Source organism: Ochotona princeps, chromosome 1 (assembly GCF_030435755.1).
Source record: "Ochotona princeps isolate mOchPri1 chromosome 1, mOchPri1.hap1, whole genome shotgun sequence".
Taxonomy (NCBI): domain Eukaryota; kingdom Metazoa; phylum Chordata; class Mammalia; order Lagomorpha; family Ochotonidae; genus Ochotona; species Ochotona princeps.
In genome coordinates this window covers 27,124,961-27,138,229 of record NC_080832.1, presented here as the reverse complement: position 1 = coordinate 27,138,229, position 13,269 = coordinate 27,124,961, and the positions used below count along the sequence as shown (strand labels likewise).

The window sequence follows — 13,269 nt, the reverse complement described above, 5'->3', positions numbered from 1 at the left end:
AGTTTCCTGTCCTCCCAGTAGAATGAACAATATTACAGTGCACTAATAAGCAATACATTTTCTCAGTGATCCAACTGGATCTTCAGCTTGGGATCCATTTAAAATGGAAGCAGAATGTGAAAGAAAAACAACCCAGTTTGCTACCTGATGTTTCCATATTGATTTAAATGAATTCTAAACCATCATTTACTATTGTTAACAGTCATGCAGCAAATCATAAGAAAAGGAGATGGTCAAATTTTCCACCATCCTGCAGAAGTTTGAATCAAAGGAAACCATGGCTTTTATTTTACTTGTTCCCAACTCCTCCACACTAGAGCCCAACATTTTCTTTATGCACCCCAGAAACTGCAGAAACAGGTCACAGATGCTCTGACGGCCACCTCCCTGGTTGTGGCAGTCTTATCCCACTTTGGTAAAAAAAAAAAAAAAAAAAAAAAGGTACAAATGCATATAAGCGTGATGAATGAGAACGGGGATACAAGGAGGCATAAATGGGTATGTGTTTGGGAGACAGTAAAGGAGACGCAACAAATTTCAAACCATCACCAAAAAAAGATTTCAGTTATTACTATCTTTCTTCTTTTCGTGGAAATAGTTAAGAGAAATGGGTAGGTCAATAATGGCATGGTAATGGCATTAACTTGATGACACTGACTAACCAATCTTCAAGCCACTTCCCCAGCATTGATTCAGCCCACTCTAGTCTGTACTGTTCTCCTGCTTCAACAACTCTAGTGTTTCAGTGTCCTGGCTCCTGACGTTCCTTTCTGACTGACCTTTCTCTGCCTGGACACACAGTACCATGCAAGACTATGCACTTACAACAGAGATGGGCCATAGTCCTGTCTGGGAATGTTCACGGTCCTGTGCAGGCCACAGAATCACAACATAGTGCAAAGACCCAGGGCAAAAGCTTGGGCAACAGACAAGAAAACAGAGAGAATTGGGAAGGGGAAAGTTAAGAAATGACCCCATGGGAGAAAATGACCCTGGACCTGGATTTCTACAAACAAGGATGTAGTCACCATGGGAGACAGACAGCAGGAAAATTTGCAGCCCAGGGCATCTTGCTGTTAACACTAGAGGTCAAAAAAAGTGCGGCTGTTTGGCAAATGGAAAGGAGCTGGGCACTGCTGTGTCACCAGGTGGAAAGGCAAGGATACAAAGTTTTAGGCAAAGCCAGTGGCATAAGAGCTTCAGAGGGTGCTGAACCATCCTCACACACAGAGCAGCATCTGGGGCTTCCAGACAAAGAAGTCTCCAGATTATGTCCTCCAGATTTTGCCTATGATGATACTCATTCTATTATAGCAGGACAAGTGATGAATACCTAAGGTCAGGGAGGGATCATAAGGATGAAAGAAAGGGGCAGAAGGGAGGATCATACATGAGAGATAAGACAGAGAGCAGCAAGGCCCGGCATGATAGCCTAGTGGCTAAATCCTTGCCTTGCATGCCCAGGTTCATGTCCTGGCTGCTTCACTTCCCCTCCAGCTCCCTGCTTGTGACCTGGGAAGACAGTAGAGGATGGCCCAAAGCCTTGAGATTCTATACCACATGGGAGACACAGAGGAAGCTCCTGGCTTTGGATTGGTGCTGTTGCAGCAAACGGAACTAGCAGATGGAAGATATTTCTCTCTGTCCCTCTCTCTTTAAATCTGCCTTTCCAATAAAAATTAATGAATCTTTAAAAAGAGAGAGAAAGAAGCATCAGCAGAGGTACCAGGGAGGTAGGTGCCAGGCTCAAGGTCCTGGGCAGGTGTCCTTGCTCTTAATAAATATATGCCAGATAGGAAGGACAGGGACCACAGCAAGACAGAATTAAAATCCAGGGCAGGGGTAGGGAGGACAAGATGGCCGATCGCAGAAGACAGGTATAGCTGAGAGGGCAGAGATCTTTGGGACAGGATCTTGTGGAACAGAGAGCTAGAAGGGAAGACTCATGGGGTGAGGTGACTGAGGCTTCCTGGAGTCCACCAGAGGGACATGGATGTCACACAGGTGAGGAAGCACTGCTGAAAACATTCAGGATTGCAGCCAGAAGCCCAGGAGGGTGAGCACAGAGCTACTACAGGAATGCACCCCAGAAAACAGACAAAAGCCTGGTGAGTTTCAAATCAGTATAGGGAGACTCCCAGTGGGAGACAAGGAGATTCCCAAGGAGACATTGGAAATCAAAGGAATCGATAGACAAAACACTGGTGAAGGAAGGCAAATCTGAGAAGAAACCCCTGGCACCCAGTTGGGTGCTCCACCCCCACCCCCAACCGAGGATGGCACGCCATTGAGGAATGAACCATTGGGGAGGGAGCAGCTGGGGAGTAGACCATCTAAGAGAGGGACACTCAGAGCAAGAACTGAGTCTGCTCACACCCAGAGGGTCTGTGCCCTGAGCCCCTCGGAGAGACACCAGGACCACCAAAGAGAGAGAGATGCAGATCCCTGGGGGGGGGGGGGGCGCGAGTCTAGACCCAGGTGCCAAAGAACAGGAAAGTGCAGATCCCTGGCCTCACAAAGCTGCAGCTGCCAGTGTGCACCCGATCTGCTGCTTGCCCCAGCTGTTGGTGTTCTCCCTATCCTCTGCTTGCCCTGATCTGCATGCCCCGTATGCTGCTTGAAGAAAGCGGGTCACAGAGGAACCCTCCCCAAGCAGGTGCACAGTGGGTGTCCCTATATTTCAGCAGCCTCCCTGACCCTGACAGTGCCCTAGAAAACCCCAGAAACTGAAACACCGGAGACTGAAGGCCCACAGGGGCACGCACATTACCAACAGATCTGAAAGGCCATTAGAAAGAGCAACAGCAAAACACAAAGCAACATATATGAGGAAACTAGCGCTTCCCTCAAAAAATGAACAAAAGATCAGATCAATCTTAGAGCGACAGGATGACAATATTGAGGATCTTCCAGACATGGAAAACAAAACAAAACAAAACAAAACAGATATCATAAAACTCTTCAGAGACAATGAAAAATGATGGCAAGAACCCAAGGAATTTAAAGAACATATCACCACAGAGATAAAATCTATAAAACAGGTCTAAACTGAAATACTTGAGCTAGAGAACACAATAGAAAGTCTCACCAACAGAATAAATGCTGCAGAAGAAAGAACATTAGAATGGGAAGATAACCAATTTGAGAACACAGAATTAATTAAACATATGGAAGAGAATCTGACTAAAGCCGAGAAATCTATCCAAGAAATAAATGACACCACAAAAAAATCAAATATCAGAATTATAAGAATTCCAGAAGGTGTGGAAAGAGAGACAGGATTGAAGGAGGTATTCCATGCAGTTACAAAAGAGAACTTCCCAAACATTGGGAACATAAGGGGAAGCCATTACAGGAAGGGCAGAGAACCCCAAAGAGATTCGATCCAAAAAGACCCTCTCCCAAACACTTCATTGTCAAGCTCCCCACAACTGAACATAAAGAAAGAATACTGAACTAAGCACAAAAAAAGGACCAGATAACATACAGGTGAAAACCCATCAGAATCACTGCAGACTTCTCAGAAGAGACCCTTCAAGCAAGAAGAGAATGGAGTAACATTTTTCAGATCCTAAAACAGAAAAACTGTCAACCTCATTTGTATTTGAAAATGAAATAAAATATTTCCATAGTAAAGAGAAGTTAGAAGAATATGCCAACACTAAGCCAGCCCTAGAAATGCTGCTCAGAAACATGGTGAAGTCAGAAAGAAAGGAAGTCAATCATAATGATGGCAAAGGGGAATATCTTCCCATTAAAGCCCATAAAAGAAACCAAAGTGAAACAAAGACCTCAACACACACACACACACACACACACACACACACACACACACACGACAGCACTAAGTTACAATCTATCAAGATCAACTCTGAACACAAATGATTTAAATTCATCAATCAAAAGACACAGAATAACAGAACAGATCAAAAAGCAAGACCCATCTATCTGTTGCCTACAAGAGACACATCTTATCAACAGATACAAGAAAGCTGAGAGTGAAAGGATAAAAAAGGGCATTTCATGCCAATGGAAAAGTAAAAAGAGCTGGTATAGCTGTTCTACTTTCAAATGATATAGATTTCACCGTGAATAACATTAAAAGAGAGAAAGAGGGACATTACATAATGATAAAGGGAGCCATTCATCAGGAAGAAATAACAATAATAAATGTATACACACCAAAATACAAGAGCACCTAGCTATACGAAACAATTATTGATAGACCTAAGGGAAGAGATAGATGCCAATACAATAATGGAGGACCTCAACACCCCATTAACACTAATTAACAGATTGATGAGTCAGAAATTCAGCAAAGAAGCAACAGATCTCATACAGACAATAGAAAAAATGGAGTTACTAGATATATATAGAATCTTCCATCCCATGGATACTGAACATACATTTTTTTCAGCTGTCTATGGAACCTTCTCCAGGATTGGTCATTTGATAGGTCACAAAACAAGCCTTACCAACTTTTAAAAAAACCTGAGATCATACCATGTATCTTAGACCACCACAGAGTGAAACTAGAGATCAATAAATCAAAATACCCCAGGAAATTTGTATACTCTTGGAAGATGAACAACATGCTACTGAACGAACAATGGGTTAGAGAAGAAAGTAAATAAGAAATTTAAAAAATTCCTTGACTTCAGTGAAAATTCAAATACAACGTAACAAAACCTGTGGGATACTACCAAGCCAGTGTTCACAGGTAAATTTATTGCAATTGATGTCTACATGAGAAAACAAGAAAGGCACCAGGTAAATGACCTAAGTATACACTTGTAGGAACTAGAAAAACAACAGCAAAATAATTCTAAGAACAACAGACAAAAAGAAATAAATAAAGTAAGGGAAGAAATAAACCAGAGATTTAGAAAACAATAAAAAAATAAATGAAACAAAGAGTTGGTCCTTCGAGAAAATAAACAGGATCACCCCACTGGCCCAACTGGCCAAAAAAGCAGGAGAAGACAAGAAATAATAGTTTCAAAGATGAAAAAGAAAGAATAAGAAAGTTGTCCCAGCCATTCAGAGAATAATTAGATACTACCACAAGCAAGTATACGTCAACAAATTAGAAGCCTTCCAAGAAACGTATAGATTCCTGGAATCATATCATCTACCAAAACTAAGTCATGAGGCGTGAGAAAATCTAAATAAACCTATATAACTGAGACAGAGATCATACCAGAAATTTAAGCCCTCCCAACAAAGAGAAGCCTAGGCCCAGACAGCTTCACTGCTGAATTCTACAAAGCATTCCAAGTAGAACTGATCCCAATTCTTCATGAACTATTCAAAACAAGACAAAGGAAGCCAATCCTTCCAAATTCTTTCTGCAAGGACAACATCACTTAATACCAAAACCAGACAGAGACAAAACACAGAAAGAAAGCTATAGACTGATATCCTTGATGAATATCAATGCTAAAATCTTCAACAAAATATGAGCCAACAGAATACAACAATACATCAGATCGTCCACCTGGACCAGGTGGGATTTATCCCTGGCATGCAGGGATGGTTTAACATCACAAATCTATAAATGTGATATAGCACATCAAGATATGGAAGAACCAAAAATCATATGATAGTCTCAACAGATGCAGAGAAAGCATTTGATAAAATCCAACACTCTTTCATGCTAAAAACTCTAAGCAACATAGGCATAGAAGGAATATTCTGCAACATAATCAGAGCAATTTATGAAAAACCCAATGCCAGCATCATACTGAATGGGGGAAGACTGGAAGTTTTCCCACTAAGATCTGGAACTAGACAACGTGGCCACTATCACCACTGCTATTTAACAAATCAAAAGACTCAGTAAAGAGACTTGTAGAACTTATACATGAGTATGGCAAAATGGCAGGGTACAAAATAAACAAACAGAAGTCAACGGCCCTAGTATATGCAAACTCCAAGGCTGAAAAAGAACTGATTAGCATGGTATCTTTCAAAATAACGTATACTGAAATACCTTGGAACAAACCTAACTAAAGATATGGAAGATCTCTATGAGGAAAATTACAAAACACTGAAAAAAAGAAATAGGAGAAGACTTGAAGTGGAGAAATGTACCATGTTTCTGGATGGGCACAGTCAGTATCTTAAAAACGTCCATATTCCCAAAAGCAATATACAAATTCAACAAAATTTCAATCAAAATACGAAGAACATTCTTCACAGAGCTGGAAAAAATGATACAAACGTTCATCTGGAGAAAAAAGAGATCATGAATAGTCAAAACTATCCTGAAGCATAAGAACTTAGCTGGAGGGATCACAATCCCAAACCTTAGGATATATTATAGGGAAGTAGTAATCAAAACAGCCTGGTACTGGTACAGAAACAGAGAAGAAGATCAATGGAGAATACAAACATCAAAAGGGAGCCCACATATGTACAACCACCTAATCTTCGACAAGAAAACAGAAAACGGGGCCCGGCACAGTGGCCTAGCGGCTAAAGTCCTCGCCTTGAAAGCCCCGGGATCCCATATGGGCGCCAGTTCTAATCCCAGCAGCTCCACTTCCCATCCAGCTCCCTGCTTGTGGCCTGGGAAAGCAGTCGAGGACGGCCCAAAGCTTTGGGACACTGCACCTGCGTGGGAGACCTGGAAGAGGTTCCAGGTTCCCGGCATCGGATAGGCGCACATCGGCCCGTTGCAGCTCACTTGGGGAGTGAATCATCAGAGGGAAGATCTTCCTCTCTGTCTCTCCTCCTCTGTGTATATCTGGCTGTAAAAAAAATGAATAAATCTTAAAAAAAAAAAAAAGAAAACAGAAAACAACCCAGGGAAGAATGGAGGTCTCTTCAACAAATGCTTTTGGGACAACTGGATAGCAGCCCACAGAAGTAAGAAACAGGACCCCCATTTTTCACCATACACAAAGGTCCACTCTAAATGGATAAAGGATATAAACCTATACCCAGACACCATCAAACTTTTAGAATAAAATGTAGGAAATACTCGACAATATATAGGCACAGGGAAAGACTTCCTATAAAAGTCTTGAAGGAAAGGTAGTCAAGGCCAAAATAAACAAATAGGACTACGTTAAATTAAGAAGCTTCTGCACAGTAAAGAAAACAATCAACAACGTAAAAAAAGCAACCATAGATTGGGAGAAAATCTTCGCATACTGCATAACAGACTGGGGGCTAATATCCAGAATATACAAAGAACTCCAGAAAAACCATAACAACAAAACAAACAAACCAGTCAAGAAATGGGTGAAGGAAATGAGCAGACACTTTTCAAAGGAACAAATCCAAATGGCTAACAGACATGAAAAAATGCTCAAGCTCCCTAGCAATAAGAGAAATTCAAACAAATACAAAGCTGAGGTTCCACTTAAATCCAGTAAGAATGGTCCACGTACAGAAAACTACCAAAAACACCAACTGGTGAGGATGTGGGGAAAAGGTACCCTACTCCACTGCTAGTGGGATTGCAGGCTGGTGCAGCCACTATGGAAGTCGGCTTGGAGAATACTTAGGTAACTGAAAATTCACCTACCATGTGACCCAGCAATCCCACTACTGGGAATATATCTAAAAGATCTGATACATACTCATGAGAAAGCAACTTTCACACCTGTGTTTATTGCAGGACAATCAACAATCGCAAAGACATGGAAACAACCTAGATGTCCAGTGAAAGCACATTGGATAAAAAAAACTGTAGTACATCTTCTCTATGGAATACTATTCAGCTATTAAAAAGTATGAAATTTTATCATTAGTATACAAATGGTCTCAAATGGAGAATATTAGGCTAAGTGAAAGGAGCCAATCCCAAAAGGACAAGTGTTATATGTTCATTCTAAAATGATTACTTCCATAGAAAATCAAAAAAGGAGAATAAACACAAATGTGTAACCCCACAAACAAAGGATGTAATGGAGACTAGATCACCAGGAATCAGGGAAAATCAACAAAATGCATCTCTACTAAGGAATGAAGGTACACTCACAGTGAAACTTCTAAATATACCTAGACAACAAAAAAATTACAATGCCTTCTATTGCCCATGCTAATCGTGTCATGACTCATGTAAAGAGCAAAAAGTTGGAACCATTTTTGTTTCACCTCTGATTTCAAGTGGTTGTCACCTCGTGATGCTCCTTGCTAATGTGGCTGAGGGGTTGTTTTGTTAATCTTCCTAGGGAATGGCTCTTATTTCAATTTGTAGCTTTTTGGTGTTAAATCTAATTATTTTTGCTGTGAATTTTACATTTTTGCACTTCCTAGTCATTTGTATCTTTTTCAATAAGTCCTTGTGATTCATTAATTGATAAGCCATTAGAGACTTTCTGATTGCTTGAAGCAGCTGAAGTTGTAAATGTCGCTTTCAACACTGTTTTTGCTACACTTCATGGGCAATGATATTCTTGTTTTTATTGTCATTTCTTCAGCGCCACATGGGTCATGCAGTAGCATCAATTTCTACAAGAAGGTCCTTGGCTTTCTTTTTCATCACTTTAGCGATGCATTGATCATTCTGCAAGATGTTGATGAAAATTTTCTTTTTCTCCCTGTGTTTTCTGGCTCTGTACTGAAGGGGAAGGATAACAGAAGTGCATTGGAAATTGACACGTTCAGATGTGGAGACATAGTGCAGCATGTTTCTCTGCATCCAGGCCAAAAATAGACTCCCAGTGAAACAGCTGAAAACATCCTGACAGTAGGATGCTGGACTCTCATAGTCCACGCCTACAATACTGGGAAACACTTCAACAGTAGAATGGCAGTAGTAGACAGACTTACAACTGTTCATGAAGGAACACCCACTGTAATACTAGAGGGGAAAACAATGTGGAGGGAAGACTTGGGGAGGGGAATGGGAAGTCCCATAGCCTGTGGAATTGTATCAAAAAACAATAAAAACAATCCAGGGCAGGGTAGACATGAAGACATGTTTGTGATGCCCACGGCGCATAATAGAGTGTGTGGGTTTAAGTCTTGACTCTGCTTCTAATTCCAACTTCCAGCGACTGCATGCCTTGGAAGGCAGCAGTAATGGCAAAAACAGGTGGCTCCCTGCCACTCTTGCAGGAGATCTGGATGAAGTTCCCAGTTTCTGGCTTCGGCCTCGCCCAGTTGTGGTATCTGGAGAGTGAGCCAAAAGATCTAAGATTTCTGTCTGCTTCTCTCTCTAATCAAACAAACATAATTTTTAAAAAACTGAGGATTTTGACAAAAAAATCATCACATTAAACCACTTAAAATCATTTAAGGGTTCACCCCTTACACCTTCCACAGAAAAATACAACTTTGGAAGAAAAAGCCATGGCCTTGAATCCAAAGAAGTCATTTCTCTGTTTAAAAGCAGGAAAGTCCTTCTCTGGGAAGTGGTACTGAGCTATATTTGAAATAACCTTGGACACTGTGTACTAATCTTGAGAATCATTTTGAAAATGAGCTCTGGGAAAAGCCATGAAGAATCTTCTAGATTCATTCTAACTTATGAAGTCATCTGAGCCCAGTGGGAATAGGAACTCTTCAGAAGTTGCAAAACTGACTGAAGAAAATGTTAGGACCAGACCCACAGCTCCTTACCCTGCCTGGAGATCTCAGTGGATTCAAAACTTGTTCCGTGCAGAAAGGGTCTAACAATGACCCAAGGAAGCCACATCCTTCTCATGGTGGTACTGCTTCAAAGAAGACATACTATTCAAATTATAAACAAATCAACTGTGAGTGGTGCTTCCAAGCAGTCTTCCAAATGCTAGACCACCTTGGAATTAGCTTTCACTCTGCAGTTTACAGAAACACATTAACAGTTGGTGTTTGCTGCACCTCTGCACCACACTAAGCAAAAGTAAAATACGCAAGGGCATTTCCTGGTGATCTGTCCAGTTTTACTCAACAATGTTGAAAGTATTCAAGAAATGTAATCAAAGAGATAAAGGGGAAGTATCCTTAATTGCTCAAAATAAGAAATAAGTTAAAGCTTACTAACTCACATTGCAAAGGTACTCTGGCTACAAAGGGACGTTAGTGAGAGGGATGGCCGAGACACAGAGCCTCAGGCTGCAGTCCAAACACCACTGACACCACTCACCATGATGTGCTAACAGAGCACCCACAACATCGTGGCAAAAAGGAAGCCACAATTCCTAAAATAAGTACGCCTGAATTCTTCAGTTAGACTATAAGGCTCATTAAAAATACCACAGAAGCCACTCTGTGTCAGAGAACTCAATTACTCTGATGAAATCAAGTAAGTCAGTGAATTTTTTTCATATTAACAGAATAGCATCCTGCATGTAATTACAAAGGACAAGTTCAGAGCAATTGGATGATTCAGCAGTATTCTCTGTGCTGTCTAGCTGAGGTCAGCAGATTTACTCAAACCCTCTGGATCAGCCTAGGCAGAAACCCTAGCATGTGTTTCTTATTTAGCTGGTTAACCTGTTCATATTAGTTGCCATGGAATGGCTTAATTGAAAAGGGTCTCATCCAAAACCCAGCCGACATACTGTCATATAAAGAAAGAGGTTACTGGTCCTGAATCCTTGTGATATCTAATTGGAAGTGATTAATCTTCACCTTTACGTAACAGGAGACCAAGGCTGAGAAAAATCAGCTGGCCAAATTTCCCACAAATTGCAAGGCACTTAAACCTTTATTATGCTATCATATAGTTAAAATAGTCCCTACAGTTGGGCCTTTCAGCTACTGATGCAATCATTTATCAAGACCAATCTTGCCTATTATGGGGTCTTCAAAAATTCATGGAAAAAGTGTATCATTTACTATGGCATGAATTACATGTTATTTTGCACTAAACACTTTTGGAAAATATTATTAGCCAGGCTATGTTATGTTTATTTTTGTCAATATAACTTAGTTTTCAAAAAAGGGAAAAATAAAGTACAGGCATTGCTGGTTTATGGTATCAGTAACTTAAAGCACTTCAGAAAGATTTTATCATTTTCTCAGTCTCATTTATTCATAATTTTGCATTACTGACAGAATTACTTGATTCTCAGTACCTTTAAGCTTTTGCCTGGAAACTGCTGCGGATCAAGTGATACTAAATTTAACAGAAACAAAAACAGAGCTAATGAAGCACAATCAGAAGGTCACTACAGTTGGAGTCAAGAGCTCTAATTTCTCAACATAGTCACTTAAACAAGAAAAACACATTGTAAAACACAAAGCATATACAAGGAAGTACTCTCTGTTCGTTCTACAGGCAACAAGCTAAAGCAGCTAATGCAGCTAAAGCATGGGGAGTTTATTCTCTCCAAATCAGGTCTATCCTTTTACAACTTTGACGAAAGAGCTTTCGACCTATCCAAGAAGTGAACAATTCCTGCATAACTATATGACTTAACTCTAGATAGAGTTCACAATTGGCTACTATATTTAAATTTTTCCTCAACTCTACTGATTCGCACTTTCTTCAGAAATTTAGGTGTGTGAGATGACTTTCTTAAGTTAATCTAATAAACAAGTACATGAAGCAGGTTGGTGATCTGTAGGTTTTTCAACTAATGTTAGCATTAAACATAAAATTTTCAGTATTGTTTAGTACTCCATACCAAATACCTGTGTCCTTACAAAATAATCCGTTAAAATTCCCTACCCTCAGTGATGGCATTGGCCAGAGGGGCCTTTGGAGAGCTGAGAAGGGTTCTGACTCCCCAAAATGACTTCAGTGACTTTGTAAAAGAGGCTATCGCTCATTCCTTCCAATGAGTGGAGGAGACAGCAAACAGGTGTTTGGTACATACCCTAACCAAACCCTGAATTTGCTAGCACCCTGATATTGGACTCCCTAGTTCCCAGAACTATGACAAACAGATTTCTGTTGCTTGTGGATAGTTTCATGTTATACATGCTTGAATGGACTGGATTGAGAGTTCTTGCTTTAAGCTAGACATTGGGAAGGGCTTGCAGAAAACAGTGGCCTAGCAATGCACCCAGAGAAGCGTCATCCCTTCAACCCTGAGATGCTGGCATGATGGGGGCGGCCCTCTGGAAACATACTAGCACTGTTTCTTGCCTTGGTGGAAGGCTGTTATTCACACAGCAGATAAGGCAGAGAAAAATGGGTGCAGACTAGCCAGAAGTACCCAAAATGCATGGGAACCACGAGGCAAAATTAAGAGGAGTGCAACAGAGAGGAATAATCTCTGGGGTGTCTGTTATAATCTCTTCTTTTTATTCCATTAATCTTCCAGGGGTTCAGGTCCTCTCTGTAGTATGTTAGCAAGGAATTCAAAGGGTTCTATCATGCTTAATAGTGTATATCTGTGTGTGAACTCCACCCATCTCACAGACTGGTTGTAAAAGCACCATAGCACATGCAATGAGGGCAGGCAATACAGTCACAGGCACAGCGCAGCAGCCCAACATCAAGAAATGGAATTCACTCTTCTTAAATCTTAAATAAGATTTTGGCAATATTTGCTTTTTAGCCCTTTTTAACCAAAGGCACTCCAGAAGTTCTTAGTAATGTAAAGGAAAAACTTACATGCCTTAGCTGATGCCTCGATCCCTATGAACCCAACCATACCTTTCTTGGCAAGGCTTTAACTAGTCCATTTGCAAAACCATCTGCAAAGGACCTTTGCACAATGGAAGTCATTACCTCCAGGGAGTCACCTTCGCAGTCCCCTTCCTCCGTGCCTCTCCCTTTCTCTTCAGTGATGGTGTTCACCATTTCAAAAAACCTACAACAGAAATTAACATGTGCGCAATCATAACACATAGAACACAAAATGCAGATACTTTCTTGACTTAGCACAGGATCAGGTCATCCCAAGCTGAAAATACCATTAAGCTTAAAATGCATTGCATACACGTCTCCCACCAAACTGGCTTTAAAGACAAGGTTTAAGATCTGGGTAAAGACTTATTTCAGCCAATACAAACATTATCTCCATAACCATCTCACAGTGTCATTTCTAGGAGCTTGTACTCTGCAGTCATGAGTGTGCAGCTGAATTCCCAGGCTTGATGCTTACCAGTTACATGATTTTAGGCTAAACTCCCTAAGACTTACAAAATATTAATAAAATATTAATCTTATCTATTCAGTAAGGATTCTTTGCAGAATAAAACAGGTATTAGATCTAGAACAGGTGCTCCACAAATCTTAGCTAAAACTATCATAGACACAAATCAATAACCTTGACAGTTAAGTGTAAGTAAATAAGAGCATTAAGAAGCTGCAATTATTTTCTATCATACCATTTGCAACAAAAAAATAAAACAAATACAAAATAAAAAATAAAAAAC

The 13,269-nt window shown here is 40.5% G+C and overlaps 1 protein-coding gene across 1 annotated transcript in view; it reads right to left on the bottom strand.

Annotated features, from left to right (window-relative positions):
- Positions 1-13,269, bottom strand: part of MAP3K5 (mitogen-activated protein kinase kinase kinase 5) — a 240,487-nt gene that overhangs the window by 77,861 nt on the left and 149,357 nt on the right. The window contains exon 14 of the mRNA XM_058671310.1: positions 12,620-12,701. Coding sequence (XP_058527293.1) covers positions 12,620-12,701 — 82 coding nt within the window. The remainder of the gene's footprint in view (positions 1-12,619; positions 12,702-13,269) is intronic.